The sequence below is a fragment of the Struthio camelus genome, chromosome 30 (genome assembly GCF_040807025.1).
Source record: "Struthio camelus isolate bStrCam1 chromosome 30, bStrCam1.hap1, whole genome shotgun sequence".
Lineage (NCBI taxonomy): Eukaryota > Metazoa > Chordata > Aves > Struthioniformes > Struthionidae > Struthio > Struthio camelus.
Genome location: NC_090971.1, coordinates 2463157 through 2483192, shown reverse-complemented (window position 1 = coordinate 2483192; position 20036 = coordinate 2463157). Strand labels below are relative to the sequence as shown.

The 20036-nt window shown below is 64.6% G+C and overlaps 3 protein-coding genes and 1 long non-coding RNA gene across 11 annotated transcripts; 2 read left to right on the top strand and 2 right to left on the bottom strand.

Annotated features, from left to right (window-relative positions):
• On the bottom strand, positions 1 to 1381 carry LOC138062966 (uncharacterized). The gene is made up of 3 exons (XR_011136654.1): positions 1318 to 1381; positions 300 to 519; positions 1 to 141 (listed from the first exon to the last, which is right to left on the bottom strand). It is a non-coding gene; the product is annotated as an uncharacterized lncRNA (long non-coding RNA).
• On the top strand, positions 1373 to 7172 carry PRUNE1 (prune exopolyphosphatase 1). Its single transcript, XM_068922590.1, has 8 exons — positions 1373 to 1464; positions 4448 to 4552; positions 4638 to 4843; positions 5131 to 5315; positions 5437 to 5595; positions 5758 to 5852; positions 5936 to 6094; positions 6311 to 7172. The coding sequence occupies exons 1-8, from the start codon at positions 1426 to 1428 to the stop codon at positions 6647 to 6649; spliced, it is 1287 nt and encodes a 428-aa protein (XP_068778691.1). The 5' UTR covers positions 1373 to 1425; the 3' UTR covers positions 6650 to 7172.
• Positions 7173 to 7508: 336 nt separating this feature from the next.
• Positions 7509 to 10272, top strand: BNIPL (BCL2 interacting protein like). 2 transcript variants are annotated; one of them, XM_068922591.1, is made up of 10 exons: positions 7509 to 7645; positions 7731 to 7867; positions 7985 to 8076; positions 8191 to 8387; positions 8631 to 8807; positions 9017 to 9119; positions 9210 to 9341; positions 9474 to 9560; positions 9820 to 9918; positions 10009 to 10272. In XM_068922591.1, the coding sequence occupies exons 2-10, from the start codon at positions 7790 to 7792 to the stop codon at positions 10049 to 10051; spliced, it is 1008 nt and encodes a 335-aa protein (XP_068778692.1). In that variant the 5' UTR covers positions 7509 to 7645; positions 7731 to 7789; the 3' UTR covers positions 10052 to 10272. The 2 variants fall into 2 exon arrangements, with proteins under 2 accessions (XP_068778692.1, XP_009666015.2); XM_009667720.2 differs by lacking the exon at positions 7731 to 7867.
• An 84-nt stretch (positions 10273 to 10356) lies between these two features.
• CDC42SE1 (CDC42 small effector 1) lies at positions 10357 to 20019 on the bottom strand. Of its 7 annotated transcripts, XM_068922596.1 has the most exons (6): positions 16981 to 17066; positions 13588 to 13742; positions 12524 to 12732; positions 12305 to 12415; positions 11763 to 11835; positions 10357 to 11513 (listed from the first exon to the last, which is right to left on the bottom strand). In XM_068922596.1, exons 3-5 carry the CDS (start codon positions 12575 to 12577, stop codon positions 11764 to 11766), a joined length of 237 nt encoding a protein of 78 aa, XP_068778697.1. In that variant the 5' UTR covers positions 12578 to 12732; positions 13588 to 13742; positions 16981 to 17066; the 3' UTR covers positions 10357 to 11513; position 11763. The 7 variants fall into 7 exon arrangements, with proteins under 7 accessions (XP_068778697.1, XP_009666013.2, XP_068778694.1 ...); XM_009667718.2 differs by lacking the exons at positions 13588 to 13742; positions 16981 to 17066 and adding an exon at positions 19931 to 20019; XM_068922593.1 differs by lacking the exon at positions 13588 to 13742 and having other exon boundaries at positions 16981 to 17089.
• Positions 20020 to 20036: the final 17 nt, after the last annotated feature.

The window sequence follows — 20036 nt, the reverse complement described above, 5'->3', positions numbered from 1 at the left end:
TCGCTGTTGTTGTTTCCTCTCTCCCTTCTTTTTTTTTTAATCTGCTGGGGCGCGCTGCTCGACGAGAGGCCCGCAGACTGCTGGAGGAAGGCAAGCTTTTCGATTTTCTTCCCTTCGCTCGGCTGCTTTTCAAAGAGACATCTACCGGGAAGGCGGATTTACAGCAGCGAGAGGAGGAGGAAGGGCAGGAGGGGTGGAGAAAGCAAGCAAATAAATAACTCGCTCGGAGGATATTGCTTTTTTTTCTCCCCCGTCCTGGTCACGCAAGGCAGAGGGAGGCCAGGCCTGCGGAAATTCACCTTACTCGGCAGCGTGGCGAGGCCGAAGGCTCGGTGTCGGGGCGAGCTTTGGGCCTGGCTCCGCCGCCCTCCCTGGCGGCTTCCTCCCTCTGCGAGGCCGAGCTCACCGCATTTTTTTGCTTTCTCTCCCTTTTTAAGGCACTTTCCGCTTTTCCGGGGGGGGGGGGGGGCAGAGTAGCCGGGCGGCCGGGGGGGAGCTCCACAAAGCCTGCGTTTTGGGCTGAAAGGAAGGAGGAAAGCGAGCGGGCGCTTTTGATTTGTACCTGCCGGTCGCCCTGCCGAAGCAGGACTGGTTTCGCCGGCACCACCGCTCTCCGGCCTGTGATTTGCCACGAGGGTTTTGGCCGGCTGGCGCGGCGTTTCTTAAGGCCTCCGCCGCGGGGGGAGAGGGGCCTGCTCGCCCCTGTGCGGGTCCCCCCCCCCCCCAGTCACCCCCACGGTGACAGCCCTCCCTGTCACACCGTCCCCCTCACCTCGTGCCCCCCTCACTGTCCCCAGGACAAGCCCCCCCCCAACACCCTCCCGGTCACGCCATGCCCTCCCCTTGTGCCCCCCCACCACCCCCCCACCGTCACCCCACACGGCCCCACTGCCGCCCTCTCACTGCCCCCCCGTCGCTATCGCGCTGCCGTCACCCCCGTCCCTGTCACCCCCCCGTCGCCCCCGCTGTCCCTGCCACCCCCCCGCTCTCCCCGTCACTCCCTGTCCCCGTCACCCCCCCCGCTGCCCCCGTCGCCCCCATCCCCGTCGCCCCCCCGCTGCCCCCGTCGCCCCCCCGCTGCCCCCGTCGCCCCCGTCCCCGTCGCCCCCCCGCTCTCCCCGTCACTCCCTGTCCCCGTCGCCCCCCCCGCTGCCCCCGTCGCCCCCGTCCCCGTCGCCCCCCCGCTGCCCCCGTCGCCCCCGTCCCCGTCGCCCCCCCCGCTGCCCCCGTCACTCCCTGCCCCCGTCCCCCCGCCCCCGCCGCAGGCCGCGCCGCGCCGGGGGCCGCGCGGGGGGAGCCGGCCGTAGCGGGCGGTACCCGCGGTAGCGGGCGGTGCCGGCCGCAGCGGGCCAGGCCGCGGTGCCGGGCCGGGCCGGGCCGCGCGGGGCCGTTGAGGCGGGGGCGGGGCGCGGCCGCGGGGCCGCCATGGAGCGGTTCGCGGAAGGGCGCCGCGCCGCCCTGCAGGTACCGGGCGGGGGCAGCGGGGGGGCCCGGTGCTGGGCCCAGGGGGTGCAAGGGACCGCGAGCACAGGGTGCAGGGGGCCGGGGGGTCTGGGGGGCTCGAGGGTGCGACTGAACAGGAGGGTGCTCGGGGGTCGGGGTGCTGGGTGCTGGGTGCAGGGGGATCGGGGTGCTGGGTGCAGGGGGGAGGGGGTGAGGGTGCAGGGGTGCTGGGTGCAGGGGGGAGGGGGTGAGGGTGCAGGGGTGCTGGGTGCCGGGAGGAGGGGGATGAGGGTGCAGGGGTGCTGGGTGCAGGGTGAAGGGGGTGAGGGTGCAGGGGTGCTGGGTGCAGGGTGAAGGGGGTGAGGGTGCAGGGGTGCAGGGTGCCGGGAGGAGGGGATGAGTGTGCAGGGGTGCTGGGTGCAGGGAGGAGGGGATGAGGGTGCAGGGGTGCTGGGTGCCGGGAGGAGGGGGATGAGGGTGCAGGGGTGTAGAGTGCAGGGAGGAGGGGATGAGGGTGCAGGGGGTGCTGGGTGCCGGGAGGAGGGGATGAGGGTGCAGGGGTGCTGGGTGCCGGGAGGAGGGGATGAGGGTGCAGGGGTGCAGAGTGCAGGGAGGAGGGGGATGAGGGTGCAGGGGGTGCTGGGTGCCGGGAGGAGGGGGATGAGGGTGCAGGGGTGCTGGGTGCCGGGAGAAGGGGATCAGGTTGCAAGGGGTGCAGGGGGGAGGGGATGAGGGTGCAGGGGGTGCTGGGTGCAGGGAGGAGGGGGATGAGGGTGCAGGGGGTGCTGGGTGCCGGGAGGAGGGAATGAGGGTGCAGGGGTGCCGGGGGCCAGGAGGAGGGGATGAGGGTGCAGGGGTGCTGGGTGCAGGGAGGAGGGGATGAGGGTGCAGGGGTGCTGGGTGCCGGGAGGAGGGGATGAGGGTGCAGGGGGTGCTGGGTGCCGGGAAGAGGGGGTCAGGGTGCAGGGAGTGCAGGGTGCTGGGAGGAGGGGATGAGGGTGCAGGGGGTGCAGGGTGCCCGGAGGAGGGGATGAGGGTGCAGGGGTGCTGGGTGCCGGGAGGAGGGGTCAGGGTACAGGAGGTGCAGGGTGCCGGGAGGAGGGGGATGAGGGTGCAGGGGGTGCTGGGTGCCGGGAGGAGGGGGTGAGGGTGCAGGGGGTGCTGGGTGCCGGGAGAAGGGGATGAGGGTGCAGGGGTGCGGGGTGCAGGGAGGAGAGTGATCAGGGTGCAGGGGTGCTGGGTGTCGGGAGGAGGGGGTGAGGGTGCAGGGGGTGCTGGGTGCCGGGAGAAGGGGATGAGGGTGCAGGGGTGCGGGGTGCAGGGAGGAGAGTGATCAGGGTGCAGGGGTGCTGGGTGTCGGGAGGAGGGGGATGAGGGTGCAGGGGGTGCTGGGTGCCGGGAGGAGGGGGATGAGGGTGCAGGAGGTGCAGGGTGCCGGGAGGAGGGGATGAGGGTGCAGGGGTGCTGGGTGCAGGGTGAAGGGGATGAGGGTGCAGGGGGTGCTGGGTGCAGGGAGGAGGGGATGAGGGTGCAGGGCTGCTGGGTGCCGGGAGGAGGGGGATGAGGGTGCAGGGGGTGCTGGGTGCCGGGAGGAGGGGATCAGGTTGCAGGGGGTGCAGGGAGGAGGATGAGGGTGCAGGGGTGCTGGGTGCCGGGAGAAGGGGATCAGGTTGCAGGGGGTGCAGGGGGGAGGGGATGAGGGTGCAGGGGGTGCTGGGTGCAGGGAGGAGGGTGCAAGCAGGGTGAAGAGGAGGACCCTGTTTGGAGAGGGGTGCGCAGAGCAGGGAGCAGGGGTGATAGAAAGGTGGGGGATGTTTGGGGAGAGATGGTGCACAGTATTTCGAAGTCGTCTGCATGGGGAGAATTTGGGGGTGATCTCCCATGCAGGAATGGCCCCTTGGGTGGTGCCTGCGAAAATCTCCATGCTGCCACTGCGACTGCCCGGCTGCCTCCCCTTGTGTTTGCTTTGGGGATGCTTTCGAGGAGGATCGTGGCCCTTAATTCTATCTTCTGGGAGGGGTACAGCACCTCCTCTCGAGGCGCAGGGTGATAAAACATGTCTTTCAAGTTCTGAAAAAGCCCAGACGTCAGTTTGCTAAAATTATGGGCCCGTCTACACTCAAAGCTTAAATGCAGAGCCTCTATTTTAAGATCTCGTAGCTCTTTAGCACAAGGGACCACGCTGATGTGCCTTCATCCCTGCGTGTGCAACCCTTTGTCCTGAGCCTCACAGCATGTGGATGCAGATCTTGCAGGTTCACGAGTGGTTTGGAAGCGGCTGCTGTGAACCCCGGCCCCATCTCCTTTGCTGGGGCAATTTGGATTCGGCAGCTGCATTTGACCTCAAACAGCGACCTTGAATGGAGGCTGCGCGAAGAACGGGCTCTCCGCTGCGGGGTTAATGCTGGAGATGCCAAGCGCAGCCGTCGGTTATTTAGTTCTTCAGCTTATATGGAATAAATGAGCAAAACTGGGTTATGCCATGAAATAATTGTCACCAAAGAAAGGCCACTAGACAGGGCGTCTTCCTAGAGCATAACGTGCCATGCTGTGCGCCGGGGAGCAAGGATGGATACAGGGACCCGTGGGTAGAGGACATGGGGATGTATGAGTCCTGAAGTCCCTGCTGCTCCCGTGGACAGAAACGGGCTGAAATGTGGTGATTTGAAGGGGCGGGCAGTTCCTTCTGCTGATCCCCATGTCTCCTCCGTGCAAACCAAGCGGCTGCAACGGCATCCCCTGGAGATTCAAGGGCCTTGTTCCCACCATCGCAATCAACTGCAATCACTCATGACTGAGTTGGGTTTTTCCTTTCTCCCTGGGGCCCAATGCTGCTGGTTTTGCACGCGTGCCCTGATATATCGTGGGGCTTTCAAGCCATAAATCAATGCTGACCAGGTCTCTTATCTAAGGTGCTTGTCTGGCTGACTCTTTGGAGTGGCCCGTGCTGGGACAGGGATGTGGGACAGGTTGCTGACATGCCTGATACCTCTCACCCCTGTAGGAGCACATCCAGCGTCAGCAGGAGGTCCACGTGGTGTTGGGCAATGAGGCCTGTGATCTGGACTCCACCGTGTCTGCTCTGGCCCTGGCATATTTCTTGGCAAAGGTGAGGCTTGTCTGCTTGCTCTGGGGGGTTTTTGGAGAGGGTCAAGATGGGAAGATGCCTCACTGGGTGTTGACTGCCTCTCCAGACCTCCCCGACATCCAAAGCTGCTTTCATCCCTGTGCTGAACATCCCGCGCTCGGACTTCAGTCTCCGCACAGAGACGGTGGCCCTGCTGCGGCAGCAGTGCATCCCGGATGCCTCCCTCATCTTCCGCGACGAGATCGACCTGGCCGGGCTGCACCGAGCTGGGCTGCTATCCCTGACACTGGTCGACCACCATGTCCTGCCCAGGTGAGCATGAAGATGGGATGCGGACAGTGAGGCCAAATCCCAGCCTGGGGATGCTTTCCCACGTCACCAGCCTCAGTTTTGCCATGTGTGAGGGGCAAATGGGCTTGGTTTTGCTTCAGGGATGGGCAAAAATCTTTCCTTTTCCCTCCAGAATGTTTTCAGGGTGGAAGGAGAGGAGCAAAGGGGGTTTCTGGGCTTTGGTGGTGGTGCATCGTAGATGCATGCTGGGGCTGTGCCAGCAGGGACAGGGACTGCACGGATCTCACTGTCCCCATGTTGCCCACCAGGAGTGATGCAGCCCTGGAAGATGCCGTGGTGGAGGTCATCGACCACCGGCCGCTGGAGCGGGACCGGGCTCCACGCTGCCAGGTAACAGCGGAGCTGGTGGGCTCCTGCGCCACGCTGGTGACGGAGCGGATTGCCCAGGGTCCGCCGGGGGTGCTGGACAGACTGACGGCAGCACTGCTGCACGGTGAGGACAGGCAGTTGGGACCCTGCTCCAGATGGCAGCGTGGGGGCCGCCGAGCCCCATCTGATGAGGACAGCAACGCTGTAGCTTGGCTCCCTGTGCTGATGGCCCCTGTCCCCCCCAGGCACCATCCTGCTGGACTGTGTGAACCTGAGCCCTGCAGGAGGCAAGGTGACACCCAGAGACACAGCCTGCGTCACCCTGCTTGAGTCCAGGTTCCCTGAGCTGCCGGCCCGCAACATTGTCTTTGAAGCTTTGCAAGCAGCCAGGTTCGACGTCTCAGGTCTGCATGCTGGGGAGCTGCATCTGGGGGACATCTGCGAGCTTGTCCTTGCACAGACTCTCTCCTGGAGGACAAGAATATGTCCCTGAGACCGGGCTGTGCCCCCTGCTGGGGGCTGGGCTGCCCTGCGGCTCACTCTGGGCCCCTCTCACTCCCCCCCAGGCCTCACGACGGAGCAGATGCTGCGGAAGGACCTCAAAGCCCTCTCTAGTGACGAGCTGGCCCTCGGCATCAGCGGGATCTACATGGACTTGGAGGTGAGGCTTGGCAAGGGGAAACTGAGGCATAGGGTGGTGCAATGGGGACAGTGGGGGTGACACCAGTCTCTGTCCCCCTCCAGGTCTTCTTGCACCGGCCCGGCTTGCTGCAGGACCTGGAAGCTTTCTGCCAGGCCCGTGGCTTCGCAGGGCTTGTGGCCATGACGATCTCTTTTAATGAGCGTAGTGAACCCTTCCGGCAGCTTGCGGTATACAGCCAGCGCGAGGCTGTCCGGAGTGCGGTGAGTGGGATGGGGGCACCCCAAACCCATCCAGACCTCCATCTGGAGGGTCCTAGACCCCCAATGTGGGGGCTGTACAGGGGTCTAGGGTGGGAGAGGGTGCATTGAGCTGAGCAATTCTCTGCCATGATGCCCGTTCTGCCCCCAAAAGCCCCAGCTTTGGGGCAGGGGGTGCTGGAGAGGCGCCCACTGGACACCACTCTCCATCCCCTCCAGATGTGCCGGGCGCTGGAGGAGGCCACGACACCGCCCTTGCACCTCCAAGCCCTCCCCAGCCCCTGGCCCTGCATCAAAGCCTACACCCAGGGCAACACGTTGGCATCACGGAAGAAGGTCCTACCCATTCTCCGGACTGTCCTTGCGGTGCCGGAGGGGCCGTCAGCGCCGGAGGAGGACGTGGCCCTGCCACCCACCCCTGTGAACAGCCTGGTGGACGAGTGCCCACTGGCCCAGGCCGTGCCCCCGCTCTGCCCCCAGGCCGTCTTCGAGCGGGTCAGCCGCATCGCTGCTGGGCAGCCCCCAACTTCCCTGGCCCCCGGCAGTCCCCCAAAATGACCGGTGGGGCACCCCCAAACCCTGGTTAGCGGCACAAGGTAGCTTTTGGGGACTCCTGAGGGCGTTTGGTACGTGGGCACCCCCTCCCCCACGGGGGAAACGGGATGCCCCCCCGGGCCCAGCTCTAATCCTCCTCCTCAATTAACCCCCTTTGTCTGAGTTGGGGTTTCCATGCTGGAGCTGTTTATTTGTGGCAGTTCACCTCCTGATGGACTTCCAGCCCAGATGGTGCCTGCTGGGTTCATGTGTGCAGCGAGTTTGTTGGGCGGACGGCTCCATGCTGCAGGGACCCCTCAGGGAGCGGGGCTGGACCAGGGGCAGCGGCCGTGCGGTTGACGAAGGCGTTTGGGGGAGTTTTCAACGATTCCTTGCCGTTCTTGCCCACTCGGGGGGTTGACGGGGAGCACGGGTGTCCGGTGCGTCACCCGCCTTGCATGGCGATGTTTGCACATGCTGCCCAGGAGGGGCAGTTCAGGACTGTTTTCAGAGTAGTTTGAGGATTAAATTTCCCTCTTTTCCTCCACTTTTGGCTCTTGGCTCTTCTTCTGGGGGGGGGGGAGGGGGGGTTCAGAGCTGCCCCACTCACTCTGGGGATGCCCAGCACCATATCCTCACCCAGGGTGTCTCGGGGAGGGGAATCTTTGGACCCTTTTTTGCCCTCTGCAAATACCCTGCCATGCTGGGCTGGGTTAAAGGAGTGCCGGGGAGCATTTTGGCTGTGCCGGGGGCCTGGGAAGCCCCCAGCTGGCTCCGCTCCAGTGGGGATGGAGTGGGCTGATGCGGTCGAACCCCCAAATCCAGCACAGCCAGGAGGAAACTGGTCATGCTGTGGAGCCCTGAGCGGTGCCGCTAGGACCCAGGGCCTCTGCCTGGGCATGAATGCAGCCAAACCAGTTTGGATGAGATGAGCCACCAGTGCCGTCACCGGGGCCATCACCAGTGCCAGGCCGCCACAGGTTCCTCCAGACCGCAGGGCGAGAGGGCCCCCCCCGAGAGGTGAGTGGCTTTGGGGTGGCATTGGGGGGGGAGTCTCTGAGGTCTCATACAGGGTTGTGCTGCCAGTGCCGACTTTGCCCCCCAGTGTCAGGGGCCTGTGGGAGCTTCGAAGCCATCTCACCGCAGCGGGGCAGGCTGGGGGCAATGTTTGCAGCCGCTTTCGGTTTGGAAATGGGGCGGGAAACCAAGGAAATTGGAATGCTTTGGTGTCAAGCTGTTCAGGTTCGTCCCTAGGTGCCTGGGCAGTGACGATGACGGTCCCAGGGTGGCCCTGAGGATCAAGGGGAGCCGGTCCCCATCCCAGGGGCTGAGCTGATCTCTCTCTCTCTCTCTCTGCAGGTGACGGGGACAGCGATGGCGGCGGTGACGGGGACAGCCGGCGTCCAGGGCCTGGAGCTGAGTGAGGAGTGGCAGGACGAGGACTTCCCCGGGTAAGCGGGGGATGTGACTGGCAACCCCAGCCCAAATGCACCCACTAGGCACAACCATCACCACCCTGCTGACCCCACCACCCCACACTCTGTCTCCCGCCCCATCTCTGCCAGGCCGCTCCCGGAAGAGGACACCCAGGGTCCCCCGCGGCTCATGCGGAGGCGGCTGCCAGCGCCGGAGCTGAGCCTGGCGCTGGAGCGGACTGAGGGCGCCGAGCACTCACCCGATGCCAGCCTTGACCTCAACCTCGACGCGCTGGAGACACCCTCGGGGAGTGAGCTGGAGGGTCCCAACGCCTTTGAGTGGGAAGGTAGGGCCGGGGGCCGGACACCTGGGACCTCCTGCGGTTGGGGGAGGAACGTGGGGGTAACCAGGATGCCTGGGTCTCCTCCAGTTTGGGGGTGCTGGGTTCTCCTCCGGCTTGGAGGTGGGAGTAGATGCCCAGACACTTGGGCCTTGAGTACCCGGATGCCTGGGCCCTCCTCGAGTCCGGGGAGGGGTGCCTGGATGCCTGGGGTCCTCCCCCAACACCTTGCTAACCAGGTGCCTGCAGATGAGCTGCCATGCACCTGGGGGCTTGCCGAGGGGCTGTGCCCAGCGGGCACCCGGCGGGTGCTGGACGTGGAGGATGAGGGTGGCCAGCGCTGGAGGCTCTTCCTGGGCGAGCGGCTGGAGCAGAAAGTGGATCTGAGCGCAGTGGAGCCCTACACCCGGGTCCTCTCCCATGCAGGTAACGCTGAGCCTGGACGCCTGGGTCCACCCTGCCAGCCCACAGGGCTGGTGCTTAGAGTGGGGCGGGGTGGAAATCATCCTGCAGTCAGGATGACTCCTGGGTCCCCTCCTGGAAGGGAGTGGTTAGTGGGGGGCCAGGACTCCTGGGTCCCCGTTGTGCGAGTGGTGAGGGCAGGTGCCGGCCATGCCACCCTCCGCTCTGCCCAGGGTACCACAGCGGGGGCCTCGGCGCCATCCTGCTCTTCGCCGCCTGCCACCTCCCGGACAGCAGCATCCCCCAATATGACTACGTGATGGAGCACCTGCTCAGGTGGGACGGGCTGTCCCGGATGCCTGGGTCCCTTCCCAGGCACCCCGTGCCTCGTTTTCCCCTGGCCGACAGGCAACGCTTGCCCTGCAGGTACATCGCAGGCACCCTAGAGGTGACGGTGGCCGACCGCTACGTGCTGGTGTGCCTGAGCGGGGCCACAGCGCGCGGGCAGATCCCCTCCTTCGGCTGGATGAAGCGGTGCTACCAGGCTGTGGATCGGCGGTGAGCGTGCGCAGGGCCGGTGGCGCACAGGCAGGAACCGAGGGCGAGCGTGCAAAGCAAGCGTGCACAAAGGCCGATGGCGAGTCCCCCCCGCATACCCACACACACACACACATTTTTGCATCCTTGCAGGCTCCGGAAGAGTCTCCAGGCTGTGATCATCGTCCACCCTACCTGGTACATCAAGGCGCTCGTGGCTCTCTCACGGCCCTTTCTCAGGTAGTGAGGGCTGCGCACACCCACGTGTGCGAGGCCTCGCACGTGGCCGTTTGCTGTATGCTCCCCCGTGGCTCTGCTGCCTCGGGGATGTGGGGTGGGGGGGGGGTCCCATGCGAGGGATTTCCATGGGTGCAGCTCCCTGTGCAGTTGTACGGCCTCGTGATACACCAGCTTGCACTGCTCCTCGTGCAAGGCAGGTGGGTGAGGCCCCACTATTAGGTGTAACGAGCTGTGGGGCCTCGGCTCCCATTTCCCCCAGCCCCACGTTCAGTGGCAAGGTCCGGTTCGCCACCAGGCTGCAGGAGCTCACGCAGCTCATCCCCCTGGAGCCAGCACTCATCCCCGAGCCTGTCCGGCGGTGAGTCCCCCACTGCGGGGCTGGGGTTGGGCGGGGGGGGGTGGATTTTGCCAGGTGCCGGCCACAGACACATTTCTATCCCCTCCCTAGACTAGAGCCGGGCTGGGACGGCTGCCAGGACGTGCTGCAGTGATGGAAAGGTGCTACCAGGACCGGTCCTGGGGGGATGCACAGTGGTGGTGTGGCAGGAGCTCTCCCTGTGCTGAAAGCAGTGGCCGAACACCTGCAGGGGAATAAAGGACGTGGACACAAGCGCAGTGGCTGGCGTGTGCAGGGGGATGGCGGCAGTGGGGGGAATTCGGCACCCCCTCCACAATCCACTTCCCATTAAACCGGGCATTTTCTGCTTTTCCGAGCAGCGTTTTGTGTGAATTTGGGGGTTCCTGTTAGCAAAGCGGGGAGCAGCAGGATGGCAAGGAGACCCTGGCAGCTCACAAATTCGCTTCTTGGGCCAGCACAAGGGTTTTATTTCAAGTGTGGGTTTTTTTCTTTGTGTGTTTTCCGGAGGGGGGAAAAAAACTGACTCAAGCATTCGCACTCGCTTACAAAGGCCGGGCGCGCTGTGTGGCTGGAAATACCCCGCGTGGGAGCGGCGCCAGGATCCGTGTGACCTGTGGTGCCGGGATTTCCCGTGCCGCGAAGGGGAAAAAGCTGTTGCTGCTGGGGCCGCAATACCCAGCAGGCGCCGTGCCCCGTGCAAGACAGTGGCTTGATTTCGGTGTGACTTTTGTGCAGGGGACAGTGTGGGAAGTGTGGTGGCTAGCGTGCTGCTGCAGCTCAACCCCAGCTGGTGCTATTTATACTATATACACGCGTGCCTGAATTCGGGAGCCCAAGCGAGTCCCTCCTTCCCGGGGTAGCAGCTGGGTTTGGGCCCTGTCCTGCCTCGGCCGGTCCCGGTTAAACCCTGGCAGCAATCTCACATCGAGGTGGGAGGTGCTTTTTGAGCTTATAAAATACCCTAAAAAAGAAGGAAAGGGCAGGTTTGTCGGTGGTAGAAACACCCGCTGAAGACTGGAAGGAAACGCGAGCTCATTGCCACCGCCGAAGCTGAGGTGATGCCTTGGGAGACGCCACAGGGTCTGGGTTTAATCCGTTTTTTGCTCTTTTCTGTCTTTTCCGAGAAGGCGTCGTGCTCCTCCAGGCTGGCCTCGCTGTCATCACCCAGGGAAACCGAGGCAGCGCGGGTGGCCGTCACTCGGTGGCCCATCGTTGACAGTCAGGGTGTCAAAAAGGGGAAAACTGGGATGGCTTGGCACATTTTGCCTGCACCTGGCACTCCTTGTGCAGTTCAGGAGGGCGTCCTTTTGGCCGACCTTTTTGTGCCTCCAGGAGGGAGGGATTCGCGGGGGGACGACCGAAAGCCACCGGGAGAAACGTTGAGGACACAGGACGAGGGGTCAGTAGGAAAACGCCTGCCCCAGCTGGTGCTTCGGGTTGCAACGAGTGTGAGGCTGAGGACATGTTAAAACCACGCTCAGGCCAGTGGGAGTTGGTTTGCATAAATTACCGCAGGACTAAAGCGCTCGAGTTTGGCTGTTCCCCTCCTGTTTGGGGATGAGGCAGTTCAAGTTTGGGCTGAAATAGCCAGGAACCTGCAAAGTCCAAGAGATGCCACGTTACAAAACCCTCAGGTGCCTGCGGGTGGCAGGGGTATGGGGTTTGGGGGACGAAAGCCCCTCACTCAAGGCATAAACCTGTCTAGCCCCAGCACATGAGCAGCAGCTCATTTTGCTATGTTAATTAGCCGGTGATTAGCTGTCCTGCCTCAGATGGCAACAGCAGTGCTCAAGGCTGTTGTGGCCACCCGCATGCCCTGCTCCCGAAATCACCATGGTACTCACGCTACAACACCCGGGAGCTGCTCCACTGTCGCTCCCGTCCACCCTTGGACCTCATCTCTTGGACGGCGCCAGTCTGTGGGGAGAAGACGGAGACCTGTCATCCAACTGTGAGACCCATTACCCAACCCCGAGACCTGTCACCCAACCCCGAGACCCATCACCCACACCATAATACCTGTTACCCCAACTGTGAGATCTGTCACCCAACCACAGGACCTCATCATCCCAACTATGAGACCTGTCACCCAATCACAAGACTTCATTACTCAACTGTGAGACCCATCACCCAATCATAGGTCCTGTCACCCACACCATGAGACCTGTCACCCAACTGTGGGACCCATCACCCAACCATAAGACCTGTCACCCACACCATGAGACCTAAAACCTGAACCATGAGACCCCATCAGCCCAACCATGAGACCCATCATCCAACCATGAGACCCCCCCACTACCACCAATGGTGACACCCATCACCCAACCATGAGACTTGTCACTCAATAGCGACACCTATCACCCAGCCGTGAGCATGGGTACAGTACCATGGGCAGGCCTTCACTGGCGGCCATGTCGCTGGAGCCGATGTGCGTCAGGTGCACGAAGTTCATGGGCTCCCCGATCATGGAGCGGTCGATTCGTCTCCTCCTCTTCTTCTGGAAGTGGGTGAAGGCCATTAATCCCTGCAGCTTTTGCTGCCCAGAGACTGCCATCCCCCCTGACCTGGACTTGGGACCCAAACCGGCCTGCACAAAGCTACTTACAGGCTGTGGTTTCTCTACGACGCAGCAGCCCAGCTTGTGCCAGAAGTCGCTCATATTCGCAGCGGTGGCCAGCGTTCCTCCCGTGAGGGGCTCAGGACCAGCGTGGAGACCCCAGTGCTGGCTCACTCCATGAGGGAGGGAGCCCAGGGCACCTGGTCGGGACAGCCAAGACAATGGCTGCTGGCCCTTGCACAGCTCCTGGCACGCACCTGGGGGAAGGCGGAACAGGGGAGCGCTGCGTCACGGCACAGAGGAAGCCAAAAGGATTCATCCCCAGGTACGGGGACCTGCAGAGCATCCCAGGGACAGGTTCCTTCACCAGGGACATGGGCCAGACACCTTGGGGACATCGGGGCTGCGAGGTCAGCCATGCATCATACTGGGGAAACTGAGGCACGGCACTGCGAGGAGCAGTGAGCCAGAGGGTCGGGAGTGGGGACTGATTCCCAGAGTCCTGGCACCCTAAATCAACCCTAAGCCTGCTCCCTTGCTTGGATCCAGCCGGAAAACCCTTCCTGAGTTTTTTTTTTTCCCCCGCAGGACAGTTTCCTGCTGGATGAGCTCCTGACTGGCCAGCCCCCCCGGCCGCGGCAGGGCGCAGCTGGGCCGGGGCTGACCGCGAAGCCCTGGTGCAGACTGGCTGCTTCACAGCCGCGTGCTCCCACCAGGGCAGGATCCAGCCCTGTTACCCCGCAGCCGGGAACCAGCCACGAGACGCTGCGAAAGGATAGAGAGACGAGCCGGCCATGGGGAGCAAATCCCAACTCCCTGAGCAAGACTGCTATAAATAACCCGGCCTTTCTGAAAGGGGCCGGAGGTTGAACTCTTCCGCTCCGACTCTAAAAGGAGACAGGGAAAAATAAACAGTGGCTCTGCCTGGGGGCCTGATTCTGCTCCAAATCCGCATGGATTCAGGGCAGGCATGGGGGTGTGACGGGCCAGCCTCGCGCCATGCTTCGAGAGCAAAAAGGGGCTCCCACTTTTCACCCCAAACCCAGCTCCCCCCCTGCTGAGGGACAACTTGTCACCTGCAAAACCCACTCGGCGCCACACACAAAACTCACCCGCCCCGGCAGGGAGACCCCGCACGCCGCGTCCACCCTCCACCAGCGATGGGCCGGAGCGCAACCCTATATCAGCCACTGGAGACTCCCCACGACGCTGCAGGGTTGGTTTCTGAACATGCCGAGGAAAGCCGGCACCTTCCCGGTGCTCAGATCTGGTGGCGAGGGGGTGTTGGGACCCGGAAGAGGGGGGTTCAAAAATTTTCCCTTGTGCCGGAAAACAGGAAAAGTCCCTTCCTCTGCCCCGGCGCCTCCGAATGCCGCCAGGGTCCAAAGTCCGTGGCGGCCGGGCTGGTGCTTCCTGCCCTTGGCGGCGACAAGGGAGGGCCTGGCGCCCACAGGGCTGCCTGGGAAACTCGCAGGTGCCAGCGGTCTGATGCTGAAGCTGGTGGCCCCCTGAAATGGGGCTTGACCACCCAGGAAAGGGGATGGGGATGCTCTGACCCTGCGGCATTGCTAAGGCCCTGTTATCCCTTTGCCCAGGGGCCCAGCCCTTGCTGCAGGCCTCCCACGGTGTCTCCGTGCTGGGCAGGATGTGGCCCCAGGGTACTGGGGCTGCGCCGTCCTCCTGCCGCAGCATCCCGGCTTGGGGTGCTGCCACAGTCCATCCCTGTGGTATCAGGGTACCGGATTAGCAGCACTGTGGGAGAGCTGGGAATGAGCGAGAGGGGATGGGGGGGGGTCTCCCAGCACCCCCCAGCTTGCTGGAATGGTCCCGCTCACCCTTGGCACTGGGTGGCGCGGGCCTGCCCTGACCTGCTCTGCTGTGGCTGCCTGCCAGGGCCAGGAGCCAGAGAAGCAGCCGAAAATCCCTGCCGCACCCTGGCCTGGCTGGCTCGGGGGGCCAAGGGGACTCGTCACCCTGCTGTCAGGCTGGCCTGGGCCCGGCATGGCTCATGGGGAAACTGAGGCACAGCAAAGGGAGCGGGTGGCCCCTGTGCCCCTCACTGTGGTGTTGGGGCTGCAGCGGTGGGGCCGGGGAGAGGTGCGTGGCGACGTGTGCGGACAGGCCTGATGCGTGTGGCCCAAGCACGTGCCTTGCATGGGCGCAGAGATGGGGAGCTGGCACACCCGGGTCCTCTCCCAGCCCTGGACAGGCCTGAAACAGCCCTATAGGGCACCTGGCCATGAGGACCCCCAAGGGGTCCTGGGGCACCACAGCCTCCACGATGCAAGGACGTCCCCATTGGCTTGGGGACCCTCCGGTCTCCCTCACCCTGCCGCGGCCAGGCAGCAAAACGTCCCCCAGACCTCTACGAACCAGGCTGAGAACGGGCAGGTTGTGACACCCTCAGGGTGGTGCAACCGGAGCTGCCGTTGGCACACAGCTGGGCTGTGGCAAGCGAGGGCGGGAACACTGGCACCCACGACACCGCCGGATCTGGGAAAAGGGCTTCCCACGGCCAAAATCCACCCCGGAGCACCCATTCGCTCCGATGCCTCCCCCCAAAACAGCTCAATTCCTCCCAACAAGGATCTGGGGGGAGCCCACCTCCTGCTGGGGCTATTTTTCCTCCTGGATCCGAGTGCAAACCTCAAGGTCGCACCCCCCCAGCTCAGCTGCACTGGCCTCCAGTGGGCCGGCAGCCCAATGGGGAGGGGAAACTGAGGCACGAAGCTCTGAGCGCGGCCTTGCTGAGTGCCACAGGTAGTTATAGCCGTGGCTGCTCGGCCTTCCCTTTCCCGGCGCATCCCAGCGGCCCTCGGTTTACTCGCGGGCGGTTCTTCCTACGGCGGTGGGCAGCTGGAGGGAGCCCGGCCTCTTTTCTAAGGAAGTGAGGTTTCTCTAATGGAGGCACCTGCACGGGGCCGGTGAATACCCTCCGGATTGCAACCCAGCGTGGCGGAAAGGCCTGGGGAGTGCCCCAAATTTAGCATTCCAACTTCTCCTGGAAACTGGTGGGGAGGAAGGCAGGAGAGCCCCTCATTTGTTTCCCACACAGAAAAGGCTGCGTGGCGAGCTCAACCTCGTATGAGCCACCAGTGAAGCCAAACACCAGCCCAAAGCCAGCTGCCCTGGGAGGGTGAGGGGGGTTCGAACCCCTTTTGCTGTTGCCTTTCGGCCAGAGGAAACTGAGGCAGAAGGCCCAGCTGCACCCGCCGCCGGGAGGAAGGGACGCGGCGTGGGCATGTGCCAAACGGGCCGGCCATGCCAGCCCCCTCAGGGGGGCCCTTCCTTCCTCCCCCGAAACTGCAGCCCCTGCTGCATGCCCACCTTCACGCTGGGCTCGCTCACAGCGGCACGTTTCGCCCTGCAGCACACCCACCTCGCACTTATGCTGCTTCCCCTTGGCCACCCATGCAATGAGTTGTGCCCAGCCTCAGCTTCCGCTGCCACCACCCCGGCAAGGGGTCACATGTCAAGGCCGCTGAGCCCCCAGCCTGCTGTGAGCACCACTTGCCAGCACTTGTCCTCGGCCGGCACTGCCTTTTCAGCCAGGCCTGCATGCACAAAATGACTTCCCTGTTGGGAAATCGTGGCTCTGCGTCACCGGCGGGGGATCGGCGGGCCGGGCCGGGGGGGCCACCGGTCCCACGTTGTGGGGCGTTGTGCCAGGCCTCGTTATGCCAAGTCTCGCTAGTAGCTTTCGCGGCCCCGTTTGGCGGCGCCCCGATGTGCTGGGGTTTTGCCCCCCGCTGGCAGGGCCCCGTGGGACCCAGGGGTGCCCGCAGAGGTTGCCCTGAGTGCAGGGACCAGGGTGACAGGGCCACGGCTGCGCCGGGGACAGCAGGGACCCCCCCAGCTGCTGCCGTGTCCCCTGCGGGGGGCAGTCAGAGGGTCCCACTACCCCGGGTTGGGGCTGCACGGGGCAGGGGGGGCACAACCCTGCCCCGGTCTCAGCTGCCCTTCGGGGCAACGGCAGGGCTAGAGGGTCCGGGGTCCCGGGGGGCCAGCGGGGCTGGGGGACGCAGCAGGGCTCGGCGTCTCGGAAGTCGTGGTAGGGCTGGGGATCCCGTCGGGGCTAGGGGGTCCCGGCAGCGCTGGGGGTCCCGGTTGGGCCGGGGGGATCCTTTCGCGATTGGAGGGTCCCGGTAGAGCTGCGGGTCCCGGGGGTGCCGGTAGGGCTGGGGGTCCCGTCGGGGCTAGGGGGTCCCGGCGGCGCTGGGGGTCCCGGTTGGGCCGGGGGGGTCCTTTCGCGATTGGGGGGTCCCGGTAGAGCTGCGGGTCTCGGGGGTGCCGGTAGGGCTGCGGGTCCCGTCGGGGCTCCCCGGTACAAGCACATGGCTGCGGGGAACGGCGGGCTGCCCGCCCCGGTGCCGGTGCCCTTCCCCGCCTTTCTATGGCGATTCCGGGGGGAGGCCTTCCCCGGGGGGGCCCCTTCTCCGGGACCACGAGTGCCGGTGCCGCTCCCGTTCCCAGCCCCGCTCCCGGTCCCCGCGCGGCCCCATTACCTGCCCCGGCGGCGCGGGCCGTGCACGCGGTGTCCGCGGCGGCGGCGGCGGCGGCGCCGGTCCCGGTGGCGGCGCCGGTCCCGGTGGCGGTGCCGGCCCGCGGCGCAGCGGACGCGGCCAGGCGTAGGCCGGCGGCTGCGGGACGGGATGCGGCGCTCGCCCGGCCCAGCCCGGCGCGGCCCGGCCCGGCCCGACCCGACCGCCGCACAGCTCCCCCCTGGCCGATGCCAGCACTGCAGGGAGCCGCGGGCCGCGCAGGGCTGGGGCGGCCGGGGCCACTGGGGCTGGCGGGTCCTGGGGAACCCGGCAGGGCTCGGGAACCCGGGGCTCAGCAGAGCTGGGAGGTCCTGGCAGAGCTCGGGGGTCCCGGCAAGGCTGGGGGTCTCCTACTGGACTAGGGGTCCCGGGGCTCGGCAGGGCTTGGGGTCCCCAGCAGGGCTGACAGAAGCCGGGGGGGCCGACAGGGCTGGGGGGGGGTCTCCAACCTTGGTAGGGCTCGGAGGGTCCCAGCAGGGCTGAGGGTGCTGGGGCTCGGCAGGTCCAGGGTGTCCTAGCAGGGCTGGGGGTCCCAGCAGGGCTGGGGGTGCTGGGGCTCGGCAGGTCCAGGGTGTCCTAGCAGGGCTGGGGGTCCCCAACCTTGGCAGGGCTCAGGGGGTCCCATCAGGGCTGGGGGTGCACGGGCTCAGCAGGGCCAGGGTGTCCTAGCAGGGCTGGGGGTGCTGGGGCTCAGCAGGTCCAGGGTGTCCTAGCAGGGCTGGGGGTCCCCAACCGTGGTGGGGCTGGCAGTCGTGGACATGGCAGGGCCAGGGGTCCCAGGGATTGGCAAAGCTTTGGCCCCTGGCAGGGCTTGGTGTCCCCAGCAGTGCTTGAGGGGTCCTGGGGTTTGGCAGCCCTGGTGGCTCCTGGGGGTCCCAGCAAGGCTGGGGGTCCTAGCAGGTCTCAGCAAGGCTGGAGAGGCACAGGGGTCCCGGCAGAGGTGGGGGTCCCTGGGCTTGGCAGGGTTTTGGGGATCCCCAGCAGGGCTAGGAGTCCTGGGGCTCAGCGGGGTTGGGGTATCCCTGCCATGGTCAGGGGGTCCTGGCAAATCTAGAGGTCCCCAACCTTGGCTGGGCTGGGGGGTCTCAGGGTTCAGAGGACTTGGGGCGACCAGCAGGGCTGGGGGTCCCAGGGTTCAGCAGTGTTGGGGGGTCCCCAGCAGGGCAGGGGGTCATGGGAATGGCAGGGCTCAGGGTCCCTGGGCTTGGCGGGGCTTTGCGGGGGGGGAGACATGCCAGAGCTGGGGGTCCTGGGGTTCAGCAGTATTGGGAGGGGTTATAGGGGTCCTGGCAGGGCTGGAGGACCCAGGACTCAGCAGGGCTGGGGGTCCCCGACCTTGGCAGGGCCAGGGGCTCTGGGCCTGGAGGGATTTTAGGAGTCCACAAGCAGGGCTGGGGGTCCTGGGGCTCAGCGATGCTGGGGGGGTCCCAGCAGAGCTGCAGGTCCCAGGCCCTTGTGGTCTGGGGGAGGGGGGATCTGGACTCTGCAGATATGGGAGGGCTCTGTACAGAACAGGCGCTCGCAGGATGGAAATGGGGCTGGGGCACTGGGAACAGCAAAGGGGACTAGGATGGGAGGGGGCTGCCGTGGGGTCCCCCTCCCTCCATGCAGTCCCCGGGGGTTATGGTCCCCTCCTGGAGGGTTAATCCCATTTTCTTTCAGGGATGTGGCAGGGCCACTCCAGCAGGTGCTGATCCTCCCCGCTCACCCGCAGCAGAGGGTATGTGGGGCTCTCAGGCTGTGTCTCCCCAAAACAGCGGAAACCAACGGCAGGTTGCACCATTTCCTCGTGCTGCGGCGCCAGCGATTGCCAGCCTGGGTGGGGAGGATGCGCTTCATTATTTCTCCTTGTTTTCGCTGCACTGCCTTCCCCTAGGTGTGACAGTGGGGTTTTGCCCTATTTTCGGCTCAGGATAGGGTGCATGGTTCAGGCACAGCTTCTCTGCGGGGCTCAGCCCCCTGACAGCTCCTGAACCATTCCTCCATGCTGCCCCCACCCATGGAGAGGAAATGTTCCAAAATCTCAAACTTCCCAATGGCTGCAACTCCGCGAAGCCCTAACAAGGCGCCACTGTGCCTGTTCAGGCGGGTGTTTGTCTGGTCGCCGCGATGAACAGTTGGAGAGGCCCCGCCTGATAATGCACCAAGTGTTTGAGACCTCGTTTCAGCCGCTTTCTCATGCAGGCTCCTGCGTGAAGAGCCTCTTTTTCCCCCAGTGCAAGGCAATGGGCCAGATCTGGACGCAGGCCATGAGGTTGCCTCCTTATGGAGCATCCCAGCCCAAGCCGTGTCCCTCAGGATCCCCCAAATGCTCCAGCTCCTAGGGAAGCGCTGCAGCATCCTCTGCCATGCCCCGGGACGGTGTTTTCCTCACATCACCATGCTGGCATGGCCGAACTGCAGGTCTATTTAGGACAGTAGGACCCTGTATCCTCCAGTGTCTGAGCGGGAAGAAGGAGGCAGAAATAGCCAGGTGGAAAGCAGAGCACCGAGGGACGCAGCCAGGCACAAATGATCAGCGCACACCAAAAGGGAGGGAAAAGAAAAAAAATCACTCCTATACAAATGCCGAAAGGAATGTTAATCCTGGGGAGAGGAGGGCGAGGACTGCTGCATGTCTCCTAGGCGAGGAGGTCCAGCCCAGCTATGCGCAAAAAGGGGCATTTGGTGCCGAGCTGCGGCCCGACCAGGGTGGACATGCAGGTCGGAGCACCAGGAGTTGGGGATTTCCTTGGTGCCTGCTCCCCCAGCTCTGGCCATGTGGCACGGTGCACCCAGGGCAAAAAAAAGAGATTTTTACCCAGTCCCATGAATGCAGCTTCATGCCCAAACGGCTGCAGGTTCAGCAGTGCTGCACAAAACCCCATGACTGGGCCAGAGACCAAATATCCGAAGCCCCGAGACGGTGCTTTACCTGCAAGGTGCCTTCCTACGTGGTTCAGGGGTACCAGGGCACCCCACTTCTCTGCCTGCAGTTAAAGAGGAGCCTTTGCCAGCTGAAAATGGGTCGTTCCCCTCGG